At 40.1% G+C, this 18774-nt stretch overlaps 1 protein-coding gene across 10 annotated transcripts in view; it reads right to left on the minus strand.

The window, feature by feature from the left end:
- Positions 1 to 269: 269 nt before the first annotated feature.
- The window catches only part of celsr1a (cadherin EGF LAG seven-pass G-type receptor 1a), a 59449-nt gene continuing 40944 nt past the window's right edge, over positions 270 to 18774 (minus strand). For 2 of the 10 annotated variants that reach the window (XM_086059190.1, XM_086059194.1), the window contains 22 exons: positions 18616 to 18736; positions 17798 to 17981; positions 17301 to 17402; positions 16099 to 16193; positions 15800 to 16009; positions 15049 to 15232; positions 14826 to 14969; positions 14564 to 14747; positions 12304 to 12471; positions 12099 to 12225; positions 11823 to 12023; positions 8860 to 9034; positions 8668 to 8780; positions 8514 to 8593; positions 8258 to 8384; positions 5917 to 6042; positions 5713 to 5846; positions 3686 to 3786; positions 3476 to 3619; positions 2391 to 2657; positions 1938 to 2313; positions 270 to 1005 (listed from right to left, as the gene is read on the minus strand). In XM_086059190.1, coding sequence (XP_085915316.1) covers positions 978 to 1005; positions 1938 to 2313; positions 2391 to 2657; positions 3476 to 3619; positions 3686 to 3786; positions 5713 to 5846; positions 5917 to 6042; positions 8258 to 8384; positions 8514 to 8593; positions 8668 to 8780; positions 8860 to 9034; positions 11823 to 12023; positions 12099 to 12225; positions 12304 to 12471; positions 14564 to 14747; positions 14826 to 14969; positions 15049 to 15232; positions 15800 to 16009; positions 16099 to 16193; positions 17301 to 17402; positions 17798 to 17981; positions 18616 to 18736 — 3391 coding nt within the window. In that variant the 3' untranslated portion in view covers positions 270 to 977. Of the gene's footprint in view, positions 1039 to 1937; positions 2314 to 2390; positions 2658 to 3475; positions 3787 to 5712; positions 5847 to 5916; positions 6043 to 8257; positions 8385 to 8513; positions 8594 to 8667; positions 8781 to 8859; positions 9035 to 11822; positions 12024 to 12098; positions 12226 to 12303; positions 12472 to 14563; positions 14748 to 14825; positions 14970 to 15048; positions 15233 to 15799; positions 16010 to 16080; positions 16194 to 17300; positions 17403 to 17797; positions 17982 to 18615; positions 18737 to 18774 lie in introns of all 10 variants that reach the window. The other 8 variants (XM_086059193.1, XM_086059188.1, XM_086059192.1 and 5 more) reach the window with 6 other exon arrangements.

Raw genomic sequence — 18774 nt, forward strand, 5'->3', positions numbered from 1 at the left:
CGTAAACACCGGCGAAATTCCTCTCATTAAAGCGCGAGGCAGCATAATGCACGCTTGACAATATCTTACGGCTTACTTCGGAATGCCGGTGGCGCTAAAGTGCCAGGCAGAACTGGTGTAAGTGGTCTGAGATGTGGAAAAAATGCAAATAATGTCAGGGCAGACTGAAACAGATCCATAACCTTGTAAGGTAACGTCCTTATCTGCACCGACCAAAATCTTTCCTTCATTTCTAGGATGGCACTCACACACAAAAAGACACCTCTAAGTACAAATTCAACATCTTTAATTTGACAGATTTTTAACTCCAGTGTCCGAGAAACATAAAAAATAAATATACATTATGTTACAAAACATTTCCAGTGTCCGAACATTACAAAAATAACCACTTATTAACAATATTGATCACACAGGCAGAACACAGGTGGAAACAAGACGAAGGCACCTTGTGAGCGGTAAACATAACTTTAAAGTTTAGCTGCGATGTGAATTCTGGGGTTTGAACAGGAGAATTCCGGAGGAAAACGGGCAGATTCTTCACGAGAAGTGTGAGTAACGGCTTTATAGTGCTTCAACATTTCCATCCTTCCATTAGTGCTCACAACTTAAAAATGGGCGAATGCGTTTGTAAGGCCTCAACGCTCGTCTCATTTGCAGTTCTCTTTTAGTTCAAAAGTAAAACAAAAGGAGCACTTGGTTTATTTTTTGCCTTCCAGTCCATGAAATCCTAACGGACTAATTAACCAACGTTTTCCCAACTAGTCACATTTGTAATACATTCCAAGGGGGAAGTCTTCATCTTTATAGTCTCCGTTCCTCCTTTTATTCCTTTTATGCATTTGGCACTCAGGTTCCATCATCCTCCACTCTTTTGTTCCCTTTATCGCTCCTTCGTTCCTTCTACTGGGTAATACTGATCTCCGGAGAAAGACAGACGGTGGATGGACGCGGGTCTCCCGGGGTCCGGTCAACTCCTCTCATAATGGTGGGCTGGTCTGGATGTCCCTAACAGGTCAGATCGAAGTCTCGTTACTGCCACTGTTAATTGGGGGGGTGGGTAGCGGGATTAAGCAGGGAGGCATAGAGGGAAGACAACAACATGCGGGGTGAATGCAAAAGGGTGAAGGAAGTGGTCATGTGGTTTTTCAAGCAGGCTGTTATTTTGCCGTTGCAATCTGATATAAAAACAGATTAGCAGCATTTTAGCTTAACATTGAGCAAAGGCTGGACAATTACCTTCAAATTAGCCAAACATACTTTGGCATATTTGTTTCCTTTTTAGATGAAAAAATGTTAGTAGGTCAGTGTGACACGCTGCATGTTTAGCCATTAAGAAAAGAATGATTTAAATTTAAATAAAAATACATATAATTATAAGAAGAAAATAAATTAGGTTAGGCCAGCAGAAGAAGTTTCATACTATATGTTCTTACATTTTGCAAATATTTGTTAAAGGTTAATAACAAATTCTGTAAATTGATACATGAAAAATAAATGGACAAATTAAAAAAAATCCACACAAATTTGTATTGCAAAATAAATATATAAATCACATTAGGTCTATACAGTAATTAACCTATTTTTTTCCTTTTTCAAAACAAAAAAGTATATTTAAATAATGATCCAATTAAAAAGCATTGCACAAAAGTAAAAAAAAGTTATTGAAGATCAGAGGTGGCAAATCCAGGTCCAGAAAGTAAAAACCCTGCCACAGCTCCCTAGCTAGCTCCCATGGCGCTCATTTACCTGCTAGGGAGCTAGCTAGCATCAGAGGCTAAAGCCAAACTGTGGCAGGGTTTTTACTTTCTGGACCTGGATTTGCCACCTCTGTTAAAGATGAAATGCAAATGCATACAAGTAAACCGTATGAAGGAAGTGATTATTTTACGTACCACTAGAGGGAGTATTGATCATTAATGTAACTTGACTTCACTCACTCTGAGTCTGTGCCGTTGCCGCCGTTGACCGTCCCCGACTTTAAGTGCATCGCAATCCCGCCGTTAGTGTCGCGGTAGACGCCCGCCTGCGATGAGCCGACGGCAATCTGCGGTCGTGGCGCGACGGCCGGTTTGACCAACGACCCGTTACCGTTGTTGCCGGGGCGAGTGCCGTCGTTGGAGGCCAACGAAGGCCGGCGGCACGACGGCACCATGATGTTGACTGACGTCGGGGACGGGGAGGTGGCTACGTTGTAGTTTGGCGGCGGCGAGGTGATGGTGGGGGAGTTGTAGTCGCTGAGCTTCTCCCGGAGACGGTTCTTCATGTTCTTGTCAGTCAGAGGGGGTGGGTAGCTGATCTTGTTCTTCAGAATCCCTGACAGAAACAAAAAGTTGTTTTTTTAGCATCTGTTCTTTAATAGCACCCATTGTTAGAAAACAGATTTCTCTTACCTTTTCTCTGTTCCGGCTGATGGTTGCTATTGGTCTGACCCGTGGGCGTCATCGCCTCCTTGACGTTGCCGGCTGCCTGCTTGTCTCTGTCCTGAGGCGTCTCCCTGTCCCGGTCCATGATGTGGTTGATCTTGCTCTCCGGGTGCAGCTCCACATTCACTTTGGTCTCCACGCGCAGCCTCTCCAGAGCACCGGGGTCCTCGCTGTCGCTGGCCGTTGTGGCGTCCGTCGGCCAGTACGGCACCATGTGATTGGACACCGAGTCCACTGGAAGGTTGTGAGGAAACCAAGTGAAATTGTGTACTTAAATATATCAGATAACAGTGTATATAGACAGCATGTTAGCTCGAATTGAATGAGTCTAGAAAATAATCTTAAAAAAAATAAATAACATTCTCTCTTCTCTTGTACTTGAACTGATAAACAAATGCATTATCTTGGGAAATTGAACATATTTTTATTTAATAATTTTACCCTTGAGTATTGGTTCTTTTACTGTGCTGTATTTGTTTGCTCATGAGCTTTTCATGACAATGTTTGTTTATTTGGTTCGCTTATTTCCCAAATTTTTTCATGTTTTAATTTTTTTTTTTTATAAACATTTTCATTGGTGTGGTTTGTTTTGTAGGTGTTATTTACTGACAAAATGTGCTCTTTCCATAAGCAGATGTTCCTCAAGTAGATACAATTGTTGGTGTAGATCCTGTATGTCTTTTTATGTATTTAGTATTTTTGGGGGGTAAAGTTCCATAACAAAAACTATTCACCAGATTCAATATGCAAAACGTCAGTGACAAGTGATCACCCTGATTGGCTGTTAGCCAGCAAATCAGAAATTGGAAGTTAAGGCATTTTCTACAGTAGTCAATCAAACTTCGCTAAATGTTGCTAACCATTTAGATGTGTTCATGCTTATAACATGGGTGAGTTAGGCGAGGTTGGTAATGTGTGTATTTTAATTCACAAAACCATGACTATATTAAACAATGACTTATCGTCCATGTTCTCTTTGTTGCTACAGTAGTATGTCAGCAACAGATGTTCATTTTTCATCTGCTCATTTATTAGATTGCTTTCCAACACACCTTTAGGTGTGCTATGAAGCGGCTGCCTCTCGTTGTTCCACTTGGGCTTGACGTCGACGTCGTCGTCCTCGCTGTCCGACGAGTGAGACGAGGCGTAAGAGGAGCTGTTCTCGTCCAATGACAGCTCGCTGTCCGAGTCGGAGTCTGTGGACGTGGAAGTAGGCGAGTGGTGATAAAACGTTGATTTTTTGTCAATGTCAAAGCACTCACCATCTGCCTTGGAGCCACTTCTGTGGAAAAGAGGCCCGTCAAGATCCGTGTGTCCTTTGGCCGTTCCTGATGAGACGCTGGGCTTCTGGCCTGACTCCTCCCTGAGAAGGAAGACCGAGGAATAAAAAATAAATAAAAAAAAGATGGAAATTATTTTTTACACAGGATCATGAAAAAAACAAGACAACGGTTCAGATAGTACTAGAAGTAGATAGATAGCCAACTGATAGCCTTTCTCAGCAATTACAGACAATTCAACATTTTCAAGACCATTAATATGTCAGTTCTTGCATTCCTTCCTCTCCACCTGAAGCTGAGCAGAATTTGGCTCACGCCAACAGCCACAAAGACAAAAATATGCAGCGCGTGTCAGTCATAAATTCCCTTCTCTGCAGTTATGCTCCAATCTCGTGCCTACATCTACCCTGCTTGCTTGCCTCCGGTACCAGGCGGCACGCCACGTCCCCGCCACACGGCACCCATTAACCTCGCGGGGTCAGCTCATATTACCCCGATGACAGATTTACCAGCGCAGGCCTAATCTAATACCTGTTAAACCCCTCTGTAAAGAATCTGAAGCAGCTGGACGAGTGTCCTGACTCACTTAACTACTCTGATCTGATCGTCGGTAAAAACAATAAAAGGGACGTTTCCCAAACTGTGGGTGCGACTGTTCACCAGTCAATGCCGGAGCAACTGAAAATGAAGATTTGGAGACAACTTTGTGACCGCCGCTGTTTCCATAAAATGGAACCCGGGGGCAGCAGATATAATGAAAACAACAGAGGCCCCAGATTTGAACCCTGTGGAACACCATATACGTTCCATATATGTTGTGTGTGTGTTTTGTCCTCCGCCGAACACTGCAGACGGACTCACCGAACCTTGAGGGTTCGATCGAACCCAGGTTAAGAATCACTGGTGTAAAGTGAGGCCAAGTGGTGGCAAAAGCCATGCAAGCAGAATTGCTATGCAGTACACACTGCAATAACAACAAACCTTGAATTATTTCAAAGGACCCAAGGACGGGCAACAATAACAGGGGAGGATGCTAATTAATGTTTACCACTCACAAAAGGTTAGGGATACTTGTTTTTTGTTTTGTTTTGTTTTATGGGGGTGAGGGAGGAAATTGAGAAACTACTTTCTTGTTTTGTTTATTTAGCACAATTCAAAAACAGTGCATGAAGGCAGGAGGGCGTGTTGTATTGGATTCCACTACCCTTAGAAAATCATATCAAATGCAAATCACTGGATAGACATAATACATACACAAAAGCCCAAGTAAATAAATACAAAATAAAGAAAAAGGTTATTCTGAAATTGTGGTGCATGTACCACTAATGGTGATAGAATGTTCCAACTGTGCAAAATTGAACAGTGATTTATTTGTATTTTTTTAATTTAACATTTAAGCACAACACATCTCCATTTAGTTTTATTTTATTTGTATTTATTTTTTAGAACAGACTTTTTCAAACATTTATATTAAAATTCAATACATTCTTAATTTTTTTCCGTCCAATAATCAAGTGTATTTTAATGTGGCTCATTATGGTGGTACTAGGAGAGCCAAGTATTTTTTGAGGAAGCACTTAGTGTAAAAAGTGTGAAAAGCACTGACAGAATGTTATCGGCAGATTGCAACCAAGATATTGTGCGTGTCACAGAACGGCAAAGGTCAACATCCTTGGAAATGTTTTGTTTCAGCTCCTTGCAGCTGGAGAAAGTCTGAAGCACTTTAGAGAAGGTCAATTTCAGTTCACTGTAAGGTTGTAGTGCATCTTGAAATTTCTCCTGACATACAAATATCCTTAACTTTTGTGGGGATTGTACTGTATGTGTTTGGGGCTTCAGTTGCTTTTTAAAAATTTCCATGGATTTTAGTCGAGAAAGAGTAAAATGCCTTTCATCAAAATGTGTGTGTGCGTGCCCAAAGGATGAGCTTGTGGCGTGTTAGTGCTTGTGAGTCATGCATGCACAGAGCGTAAGTAAAAGCGGCCATGCGGTCAGTGGGCGTGCTGTACCTCCTGAGTGCGTAAGCCAGGTAGCTGCTGCGGCTCTTTCCTGACCTGAGCGTGCTGTCCAGGGAGACGGTGGACTCGCCCATGGCCGCCAGGTACGTGTGGCCCTCGTCCGTGTTGTTGCAGTTGACGGAGCGCTGCCAACGACGATGACCAGTCAGCGAAAAAGCGAAAAGAAAAGAGTCCAGAATACGAGCGGCCCCTCACCGTGAGCAAAGAGGCCCGAGTGGTGCCCGACTCCTCCGCGAGGATCTTCTTCCCTGTGAAGACGCTCTTGAGATGCTTCCGCACGTCTTTGTTGAAGATGATATGGAAGAAGAAGATGAAGATGCCCTGCAAATTTAAGGGAATTGTGTTCAATGATGGTTCCAAACTGCACTGTTGAGTGAGGTGGTTCTCATACTTGAGTCAGCAGGGGCCCACAAAATAATTTTAGTCTTATCGTTCAAAATAAGTATATACTTTCATATGGCCGCTGGTGACCAAGAGAACAAACCTAATAAAACAATTACTTCTACCTACCTTAGCTTAAAGCAAAGTGGGTGGTTTTCCTCACATAGTTTCTCGGTGCCCCGCCATGTCTTTTTTAACATAGTTCTCAGGTTGTTGTGTGTGTGCTTTTTTATGTTGTTCTATGGATGTTTTCACACTTTGAGTATGTGTATTGTGCATGTATGAAGAGTGCTACACTGCAAAACTGAAATCTTAAGTAAGATATAATTTCTTAAATTTAACCTAAATTTGCTTATTTTGATTTGACAAGTTACTTTTACTTAAAATGAAATTGTCAGGCAAAATCATTGTGCTTATTTTAAGATACTTATTACTTAATGATCTTATTTGATCAAGCAGTCTTGGCATTGAGTGTTAACAGCCAGTTTTAAGTACTGTGAGGATTAAAACAAGCATTTCCCCCATTTTAAGATGACAACTAACCAACATCAAAGGCCCTGAACTTGTGTTTCATAAGTTTTCTTATTTTAAGATTTTACATAATCTACTAATAAGATAAATGGGGAAAAAAATACAAGTATAAAAACAATCAGACGAGTGCAATATGGTTTCATTTCGTTATATTTACTAAGCTAATTTTCATGACAAAGAAAATGGGACCTGTTACCTTCCTCTGCTTGACACTCAGGCTAAGTTATCTAAGTGTATAAACAAATACTCATGTATTTTAAGAAAATAGTTATATTTATTACAGCTCGACATTACTTGTTTTTAGTCTGAAAATACTATTTTCAAGACCGCAGTGGTTGATGTGGGCCTAGTATTATTTTCTTATTTTTCAAAATCTTACAGGTAAATTTAAGTTGTTGGCAGATCATTTTGCTTATTTAAAGTTAATAATTTTCTTATTTTACTATATTTTTTTCTTAAATTTTCTACAGTCCTTTTTGCAGTGTATATAACTACATACATACTTCTGTCACACCTGTATGTATTTTTTTAAAGAAGTGTAAACTTTCATCCATCCATCACAAGGGTCGCTGCAGCCTATCCCAGCTGGCTTCGGGCAGTATGCGGGGTACACCCTAAACTGGTTGCCAGCCAATCGCAGGGCACACAGAGACAAACAACCATCCACACTCACAATCACACCTATGGACAATTTGGAGTGCTCAATTAACCTGCCATGCATGTCTTTGGAATGTGGGAGGAAACCGGAGTACCCGGAGAAAACCCACGCAAGAACTGGGAGAACAAACTCCACCCAGGAAGGCCGAAGCCCAGACTCGATCCCATGTCCTCTGCACTGGGAGGCGGACGTGCTAACCAGTCAGCCACCGTAACTAATTTTTTCTATTATTACTATATTCTCTTATTCAAATATATACTGTACAAATATATATGTATATATATTGTGTATAATGGCACCTTTTCCAAACTGGTGTAAAACTTTAAGACCAAAATTGTATCTTTGCATTTGACTTTCTTCAATCATTGTTAACAATCAATTTAATATCAACAATTCTGAGACTATCTTGGAAAAATAAGTCTTTATTCAAAAAAAAAAAAAGAAGAAGACTTTTTATCCTAACATCTTTACTTTGTTCTCATATCAATTAAAATTTTCCCCCTGAAAAAATACGACTTCATTCTCATAATGTGAAATTGTTTATCATTAACATTTTGACTTTTTATTTTTAACTTTAATTCTAGTGCCATTTAGAGGTAAATACCACAAATCTGAGGTTTGGCACTAGTGAATTATTGCGAAACGATCCTCTGTTCACTGAAAACCTCATCTTTTTGTGGTCTTTCTGCTCAGGTCTAAAATTAAAATATTGCTTTGACGCCCTCTCGATGTGAATGTTGAAGTGAAGGGAGGAGCTTCATTTATTCAGGCCAATGCCTCGTTTAATAGAAAACTATACTTTGTCGACATGTTGTGGCATCTATTGGCGATTATCTTTCTAGGGAGGAGTCAATTACTTGTAGATATTTGCTATGTGCGGTAAGGCTTGGTTTCACTCTACTGTACGCCATTGGCACATTTCCTCCCCTTTAAGAGGCCCATAGATTAGTTGCAATAGGTGCTCACCTGCAGACAGCTAAAACCGGCAAACAGGTAGTGGAAGGTAAGCACGTCGCTGTTGACTGCCATCAGGCCGAGCAGCCAGGTGGCGCTGATGAGCAGCAGCAGCAGGAAGGCCATGCGAAGTGCTGGGCTGAAAAGGTACACAGCAAATGATTTTTTTTAAATCTGCAATTTCATTTTAAAACCATATTGAAGAGCCCGATTTAATCCTATATTATGATATAATCTGCATGTGATATTTGTAGATGTGTGCGCTTACATAGCGCCTGACTTCTCAACTGCTTTCTGCCTGCGACCACACGAAGCCTTCGCCGCCAAGATAAAGATTACTATGTTCACCTATTGATACAAAAATAATATGTAATTCTGTTTTGATGATTTGCACTGTTGAATATTTCAGCGCAAAAACATACCAAGACCACAACAAATATGGGTCCTGCGAAGCTCCATATTAGCGTGTCGTGCACAGACAGCCAACAAAAATCGGGGTTGCCGTAACCCTGAGGGTCCAGGCCGACAGCCAAGCCTAAAACAAAAGGAAACCCAAGCGCAGCCGTGAAGAATTGAATTTGAGTCCAGGAAGGTAACCTTAGCTTTTAGTTTACCAGTGATGATAGCTGGGATGCCCCAGCCAATGGCGTAGTAGAACCTCATGTGGCCGTGGTTGATGTTGCGTAGCTCGGTCAGCATGCGGTAGATGTGCAAACCCTCCACGAACATCCACGCGAAGGTGCACATGTAGAAGTAGTGCAGGAGGATGGCTATGACTGTACACACAAACTGAGAAAGAAGGAATTCAAAACAAGAGCATAGAATTGAACGTTTAACATTCCTGCCTCCCGGTTTCCATGGCATTTTTTTTCTACTGGAAGGAGGAATGCACTTAGTCAAAGAACAGTTGCAATATCTATTTATGGCGGGGGAGATCAGAGAGCCAGAAAAACTAATATGGCAGCTTGATCAGTCATCCTGCAGGTGGTCCGCACTCCGCACACACCCTCACCTGTTTAACTGCAACTTGAAAACAAGCTAAGAACCTCACATTCCAAACTTGGAAGCTTCATTAACGTTCACAAGCTCTGGATGCAGATGGGAAGTTCCAGAAAGCCAACAATGACCCATTATCCCCTCTGGAGGTACAAAGAGCTCTTATCTCCACCAGGGTGGACTAAAAGCACATTTAAATCCTGCTCTAATGCCTCCCCAAGACATGCAAAGTGCCCCCCCCCCCAAAAAAAAGACACATGGGAGAGATTTATCAGGTTCAATTAGAATGCTTGCCTCAGGGCTGTGAGGCCTGTTTCTTGAGACAGGTACCAGTCGCAGCATGTCTCCACTCAGGGAGGCGTGCGTGCGTGTGTACTGTAGACTTCAAAGTATTCTCACATCTTATGATCCCACAGAAGGTGTGCGTGTGTGTGTGTGCACATCTTGTAAACGTTCCAAGCTGATACTATGACATTATTTTAGTTGAGACCAGGAGCTCTCAATTTGGGGTCCACGAGCCTAAGATAATAATAATAATAATAATAATAATAAATATAATTTGCAATACATTATTATGCTGAATAATTTAAAAAAGTGCATACCCACATTTAGGAGCAGTGGACAATATGATAAACTAAACCAATCAGCTACATCAGCTTGGTGCCAATAGAAGACATGATTGTGACACATCGTCAAATAAATCTCACATGGATGTATTTATTTTACTTTTTTTTTTTTTTTTACAACAAAACTTTTAGGGGTGTCAGGCGATTACATTTTACATTTTACATTTTAATTGTGATTAATCGTATGACTTCAATAGTTAACTCGTGATTAATCACAAATGTTATATCTGTTCTAAATGTACAAAAAACAAATGTACCAAAAAATATTTATTTTCTAAGTTGTCATACTATTAACATAAAAGTGGAAACAAATGTTTAACTATTAGAAATATGGCTGCATCTTTTGTCTTTGATACAGTAATTTAATAATTCATAAAATTGAGTTAAAATTAGAACGATGTACTGTACTGTAAAAAACAAATGTGATATTGATTTGTGTTGAGGTCATTTTTTTTGCCACTAGATGGCATAATTGCATTTGAATGACGTTGATGACAGCTCAGTGCATTTTTCTTTTCATATTAAGATCTAATCTTTAACATGAAGTAACTTGTCAAATTCTGCACATTTTTAACTCATTTACTCCCAGGCGATTTTCACTGAAGCAACCCCCTTCGTATTTTGACAGATTTTGGAAGGCCCACAGTCTAATGTGTTCTATTGCTATAAAAACATGAAACCTACAAAAAGAAAGATTAAGTCTCTTCTTTCATCAGGAAAAAAAAAGTATATTTCTATCTGTTTCCGTTTTGCAGCAATTAGCATTAAAATATAGCTAAGTTTCATCATTATTCACAAATCTATTTAGAATCCTGAGAAATTGAGGGTTTTTTCAACATGGTCCTGGTTCATTTCCTATGCTCTGCTGCCACCTGCTGGCCGTTTGTGTAATAACTACTATTTGTTCAACCGTTCTTTGCAGTTGAGAGGCTGCATCAAAGCCTTCTAAGTATGCTCTAGCATAAAAAACATAAAAACAAAACAAAACATAAATACGTCTTTGGGACACTTAAAACATTTGAAATAGAACATATTTATACGTTTTTGGAAGCAAATGAGTTAAAATTGTAAAATACAACTTGACCCCAGTATCCACAAGAATATGCATTATTATCACATTTATTACTGGAAAATTTTGTTGTGGACATGTCTGCTGCATTGCGACTGGAATCCCCCCAGTAGCCTACCTGCCTTCCAAGTAAGGGTCATCAGCCGTGTGTTTAAAAAAAATAGTATCGATAAAGGAACTTTAAATTAACTCAAAATTAACACACTCATTTTGACACCCCTACAATATTTTATTTTGTGAATTTGGTCATATTTCTTTTAGAAGAAGCATCTTTTTTCCCCAGAATAATAATTATAATAATTAATAATAATTCCTCATTAATTTTTGACTTTAATATCATAATATAGAGACTTTACATTGGAAAAATACAGCTTTATTCTCATAAGATCATGACTTCTCAAAATATTGTCTCATGATATTAAAGATTGCTTCCTTGTTCTTTTTACAACTTTTTTTTTACAAAAATAAGAAAGAAGGCCCGCTGCACAGCAAGTGATGCAGCAAAATGAGACCATCATGAAAACAATTTGATGCTTACTCTTTGCCGCAGATCACACGATTGAGCACCGTATTGGGGTTCGGGGGCTCCACATACATTTCATTCAAATATATAAAATAAATTGTTTTTTGTTTAAGCACATAAACATATTGTGATTGTCACGGACGAAGTGGATTGCCACAAAAAAAGTAAATAGGTGAGAATTAAGGATAGAGTGTGGAAAAATGTCTCCACTGTAAAGGGTCCCTAGATCCCAAAGTTTGACATCACCTGCCATGTATTATCACCAGCCATTTAAATTGGTCTAGTTTGTCTCTTATTAGCATAAAATACAGATCCTACAAAGTAGGCTACAACATTAGGTACAAACAAAACATTTGCTCTCACCGGATTGTCCGTCTGATTGATGCCAAGCAAGAAGACGAGCTCGGAAAAGAAGAGCGCCGCCACCAGGTTCCTGTGAATGACGTGCAGGTTGGAGCGCAGTCGGTGCAGCAGGCACAGCAGGATCAAGGTGAGCAGGAGCAAGAACAGCGAGACGGACACCGTGGCGTAGGTGACGATCTTCAGGGGGAGAACATCGCCGTGCTGCGAGAAGAGCGGAAAGAGAAATGATGGCAAGGTCAGAAAAGGTGGACGGAATGTGAAAGGTGATATCAGTACCTCTCTTTTGGACATGTCCATGAGCACGGCGAAGCTGGTCATGTGGTTACACTGACAGCTAATGTGGCTGTTGTTCCTCTCGAGCACCTCGCAGCCTTTGGAGGACCAACCGCCCGTCCCTTCGATCCTGAACACACACATATCAACACAGCATTGACGCAGAAAGCAGAAATAACATCTTCTGAGCATTGTGAGTGCAACGCACGCAATGGAGTGGTTCCAGAAGACGCAGACGGGCTTGGTCCTCTCCTCCGTCTCCAGTAGCGAGTACTCCAGCGTGATGGGGGGGTCCAGGACCAACGGAAGTGGGGGACCCTCGCTGTGTACTGTGGCGCTCACGATTGCTGTGTTGATCACCGGACGGTTAGGGACCCTGAAAAGACGACGCATACATATGAGTATTGCCTCATTTGATCCATATCAAGGTTATTATGGATATCAAAAAAAAAATTATAATAAAAGGATTAAAAAAAAGAAAAATAATCTCACGTTTATAAAACTAGCTACTAATAACTAGTTGTAGAAAAGATGTCCTTTGTTTTCGCCTTTGTTAATGTGAGCTTTCAGGTTCCTTTTAAATTACAGTTTACTTTAGTAAACAATACATAGTGACCTTATTTTTTTTTATTTTATCTTACACTTGACTTAAATATAAATATAAAATAAAATACTAAAACTAATAAAAACTACACGAAAACAAAGCATTTTCAAAAATATAATAAAAAAGTAACAAACCTGCACTATAAACTAATTAAAACTAACAGAGTTTTAAATTCAACTATATATAATTTAACTATAATGAAAAATGGCAAACTATTATAACTAGGTTAGGGCGAGTACCGATACTAGGTATTGGTATCGGGCTGATACCAGGCCACATTTCATGGTATCGGTACTTGCGACAGGTATCGATACTGGTATCAGTCAGTAACTGTCAGAAAAACTGGGCGGGAACGAGATTTTTGTTCCGTCTCGTTCGTTTCCTGTGCGTCTCCTTATGAGGTAACACGCGTTCACTTCAGATGTGATCGGGCTGCCAGATTGTATCGGGGTCGCCTACCGATGGCGTCACGCTACAGGATTGGCTGCAGATTATCCGTTCACAATTGTTCAATAAAGTTATTTGAAAAAAAAAATCCGGTTGATGTCAAAACATTGGAAAGAAAATATTAAAATGTAATTTAAATAACAAAATATATGGACTGAAATTGTCAAAACGTAAATAAACCTAAGAATATAAAAGCAGGATACCGTCGAGCTTGCCGATGACGTCAGTCCAGCAGCGCAAACGAAATGCACGATTCAGACGTGCTCACTTCGGTTTGGTTTCTTTTTTAGCAGTTCACAAATCACAATACATCACAAAAACAGTCTTAATGATAATAGGACCCCATTAACAATCTAAACTGACAATATTTGTCACATCTCAAGCAATTAATTTGTGTATTTATCATTTATTCAATCAATTTTATTATTTATTCAATATATCATGCTTTTATATTCTTAGGTTTGTTTACGTTTTTACCATTTCAGCTTGTACATTTTGTTATTTTGATTACATCCTTAATATTTTTACTTTCCAATGTTTGTCGTCAATTGGATAATTTCTAGCCAATCCTGTAGCGTGACGTGTTCAACCGCGATACGATCAGGCAGGCACTATTTCGGTGCGCATTACTGAGAATAAGTAAGTACTCTTGTTGTGCGTAATATCACCTATATCTGTGGTTCAATGTGTGTTATATATGTTTGTAGCTCAACTTCACCGTGTTTAATTGCCTCGTTTACGTTTGCCATGCACTTAATTGCCTCGTTTGTCATAGAGCACGAGCAGTGTTTACGGCCCTCGCAGACACTAATTATAGCTTCTTATACATACTACATTATATTTGTAATGTGGCTTTTTTGATTCTCTTTGGGTTTTATGTATACTAAAAGAAATGAATGACAAACAGAGAGCATGAAACAGGAAATGGAAATATAGAGCAGCCTTCCAAATTAAAAGCCTGGATTTCAAAACAAGATACAATTAAACATCACAAACTAAACAGCTTTAGGAATCCTTAGATATGACTAAATTACTCGAAGGCCTATTGTATTGAATTGACTTCTTTGCACTTCACTGTATTCCTTAAAACGTTGTACAACCACATATTTTGCCTGGGACTTTTTTTTTGGGCCACTGGATTATTTGTGTCATCTTATTTATCGATAAAAAAAACTAATTTTATTATGCGATCTATGCAAAATGACATAAGCAAATTGAAAAAATACAATTGCCATTCATTTGATTCCATTTTAAGGGAATTTGCTGTAGTTGGGATAAATATGTCATTGAAAAAAAAAGATCTGTCATTGTTTTGTTGGAAATTGTATGTATCATAAGTACTAATGGTATCAGCACTTGGTATCGGTGAGTATCGAACATCCCTAATTATAACCGTGATCCATCCAATTCTATCCACCTTAGACTTCTGCGATCCGGGTCAAATCTTTCCGGAAGCAGCTTCCCCAGTGATTTGTACACTATCACTACGGCAACAGGGAGATGGACAGCTGGTTCAAGATGGCGGCGGCTCCTGTCGTATGACGTGTGGCCCTCCACCGGTGGGGTCCCGGTCTGTGCTACAGGTGCCGTAGTGGGCTCCACTGATTTAGACAAGTACAATGGTGAAAAAGAAAGGAAACCACAATAAAGTGGTGCATTGACGTGAGTGGTTTTCTTACCTTTGTACCGTTGACGAAGCAGGTTGAAGTGAGGGAAGTGCACAGAAGACTCAAGCTCTTCTGGATATTCCTCCTCAATGTCATGGAAATGGGGGAATTTTGCCTTCTGGGGGTCAGACACATCCAGGTAGTCCACAGAAAATACTGTTGGAGGAAAAAGAAAAGAAGATGTAAGCCTGAATAAAATGTTGTGGTGTGATATACGGCACGTAACATGACTCACTCATGTTGTCTGTAACAATGGTGAAGGGTTTTAGGTAGGTCTTCCTCACGTTCCGTGCAAGAGTGTTTGCATAGTCTTCAAAATTCCGAAGCAGATGGGCAGTGCCGCCGTCTGTCTTCTGGATTTGCTCCCAGTGCGCTTTCGTGTCAGGGTCCAAAATGGCACTTCCGGCTCTAATCAAATTCTACAACATACAGTATTTCGGGTTTCAACTATGAATAGAAGCAGATTTCAAGAGTTTTTAACTCATTCACTCGCAGCCATTTTCACTGAAGTAAACCCCTTCGCTCCCGGCTGTTTTACTGGATTTTGACTGATTTTGCAAAGGCCCATAGAACATTGTGTTGTATTGCTATAAAAACATGGAACCTACCAAAAGAAAGATTAGAGTTTCTTCTTTCATCAGGAAAAAAAAGTATATATCAATCTTTTTCCGGTTTGCAGCAATTAGCATTAAACTATATATAAGTTTCATCATTATTCACTAATCTGTTTAAAACGTGGGGAAATCAGCTTGTTTGCAACAAGACCCTGTTTGATCTCTTATACTCTGCTACCTAATTACTATCATTGCTTCACCTGTTCTCTACAGTTCAGAGGCTGCATTAAAGCTTTCTGTGTGCTCTAGCATAAATGGTTTTTATTTTAAAAAAAAACGTATAAAAACGTCTTTGGGACACAAGCATTCTAACGTTTTTTGGGGGGAGCAAATTAATGAAGTAAAGTTTCATATTACACATGACTGAAGTACCTCGTTGAACTCTGCATCCCTCGCGGCAGTGAGGTCAAATCCTGCCTGCCGGCTCTCGTACCGCAGCACATGGCTCAGAAGCTGTGCGGCCGTCTTCACGTCATTGCCGTAGTAGCTCCTGGCGTCGTTGGTGGCGCCGTGGAGCAAGCGCACGATGCTCTTGGAGCGCTCGCCGTCCATCCTGGAGCTGTTTCGACGTAGTTCTTCGTTCTAGGTGAGGAGAAGTTATTTTAAAATAGCCGTAGGTGAGGCTGGATATTGCATCGAGTCATTAATTCTACTTTTTGTGCAGTAATCACCAGTTTTGTGAGCTGAGCAAAGGAGGCGGTGGTGCAGTTGAAAAGCTCAGGCGACAACCAGCCTTTCTCGTCGCTACAGTGGCGAATGGCAGTCCCTAAACACAAGTGTTCAAGAATAAATAATAATAAATAAACCACGTTATAATAAGAGCAAAAAAACATGCACTCGCAAGTTTGCCATAGCTGAAAACGCTTTATTTACATTTAAAGTGTCCTTCTTGTTATATGGAAAAGAAGAATAAAAAGTCAGCAAACTCCCCAATGAGTCTGCGGCAAGGTTATTTTAGTTAACGAAAACTAATGGAAAATAACTAAAACTAACTATAATCATAGCTTCGTTTTAGTCTTTGGTCATTAATTTTATCCATGAGTCTTTGGGCATGATTTTAAATGTGATTGTAAGTACATTCATTTTGATATTAACCGGAATAAAGACTTTTGAAAGTGTGTCACACTGAAGTGATGTCATCTAGCAGCAGCCAATAGAAAAGCACCTTCAGATGACGTCGCTCCTAGCCGACAATTTTTCATGCGTGACTTCTGGCTCCAACGGCTCGGCTCGCCTGCTTTTTCCATTTAACTTAGCCGAAATGCAACATTAGGTAAGAAATGCTTTTTTTCATTTTATAATGGTGTACATTAACTCATTCACTGCCGCCGACGGCTATAGACGTCAGAAATTCATTTTAACCGTTTCTATTAGTTTAACATTTTTCCACTTTTGTTAACAAGAGTATGAAAACCTATTAAAGTATTACAATTAAAAATTTCAGGCGATTAATTTTTTTTAAATTAGAATTAATCGCATGACTTCAATAGTTAACTCACGATTAATCAAAAATGTTATATCTGTTCGTAATGTACAATAAAAAAAAATTCTAGGTTTTGATACTCTTGTTAACAAAAGTGGGAAAAATGTTAAACTAATAGAAATAGTTCAAATTATTTTTTTACGTCTATAGTCAATGGCAGTGAATGAGTTAAATAATTAATACACATAAAAAAATACAATGAAAAAAAAAAACTAATACTGAAACTAAATCTAATCAAAACTAACAGAACCACCTTGAAAACTACTTAAAACTAACTAAAATGTAAATTCCAAAGCTAAAATAACCCTGGTCTGCGGCGCCAACAAGGTGTTGCCATGGCGACGGCACCTCAGTTGTCCCTAAGGACACCTCATAGGATCATCAACTCACCGATGGATCCTTTGGGACAGTTCATGGCGGCGGGCCGTCCAAATTTGGTCTTGGGCCACCAAATGCCGGCGTCAAACGCTTTGGGGCAGCCTTCGTACACAACTGTGGAAGGAAGGCTTTCGTCAGTGCCTGCTGTCTATGCGACATAAGCACAAACATGACCGAAAGGACAGAGCGCCAATTGAAAGTCCGAGCACGTTCTATTAGGTCAAACACTGAGCGCCATCGGCGGCATTCTTCTTCTGTCTTCTATTCAGTGCTACTGTATTGTGCGTGCGCTCTCCCACTGCCAAGACAGCGCAAACGGCAGGCTCTCCTCTTCTGCTTGACTGGCCGGCGACAAAGGCAGAAAGTTAGCTCGACCGCAGGACCAGCAGACGTGAGCGACACCATTTATCTCTTTGTTTGGATTCGAACAAGCTGAACTCCGACAATCTTTGACAAAAGTTTTCAGACTCACATCTCCGTCCACAATATGAATATTTCCAGTTATATACCTTGGCATCCATTGGGTGTGACTTCAGCAAAGGGGTTATCACAGCGGTTGCACTGGCGGCCAATGACGCCGCCCTTGCAGGGGCACTGGCCGGTGACCAGGTCGCAGGTTCGATACTCCGAGCCCACAGAGAAGCAGTCACATGGATAGCAGGTGTCTTCTCCTTCCGGCCGGTAGTGGTTCTCCTGCACCAATCAGTAGACAATCTTGATAAAGTACAAATACTATAATCGGGATGGTCAATACCACTTTTTTCAGACCAATACGAGTACGAGTACTCAACTCTTGCGTAGTCACCGATACCAAGTGCCGATACTACTAGTACTTTTGATACATAGAATTTCCCTCCAAAACCATGATAGATCATTTTAACGAAAGACCTATATATACCATTATAGCATTTTTTCTTCAAATTGCATTAAATAAAGGGTACTTTTCTATTATTTTAATTTCTAGTTCCTGGTCGTAAAATGGCCTCAAGACTAGAGGATACTGATACCAGCATTGGCCGCCGTCGCGAGTACTGATACCTTGAATGGTTCACTGTTATCAGAAAAATAAGGGTTTTATTTAGTGAAATGAACATAAGAACTATTATATTAATGGATTAGTGATTGAAAATAAAGAAAATATGGATGACTACATGTTGGTCGTATTACACAAAATGTATTTTAAAATAGATTATTTTGAATAATATAATATAATATATTTGAAAATTCCATTCTAGGATTGTGTGATGTTGATTTAAGGAGATGATGGAACTCATTTGCAAAAGTGGTGACCGGTGAGTGCTTTTGCCGCCGCGTGACGCGACGATACCTTGCAGCGACACTCTCCCGTCGTCTTGTTGCAGTCGTTATGTAATCCCCTGCTTGCGTCGCAGCCGCAGGGCCCGCACACAGGACTGCCCCACCAACCTTGAGGACACGGCTTCTCCACCCTGGTTAAAGAAATTGTCAAAAACATTGTTTGCAATCA

Source organism: Leptonotus elevatus, chromosome 17, assembly GCF_054856555.1.
Source record: "Leptonotus elevatus isolate MCC_2025b chromosome 17, RoL_Lele_1.0, whole genome shotgun sequence".
Classification (NCBI taxonomy): domain Eukaryota; kingdom Metazoa; phylum Chordata; class Actinopteri; order Syngnathiformes; family Syngnathidae; genus Leptonotus; species Leptonotus elevatus.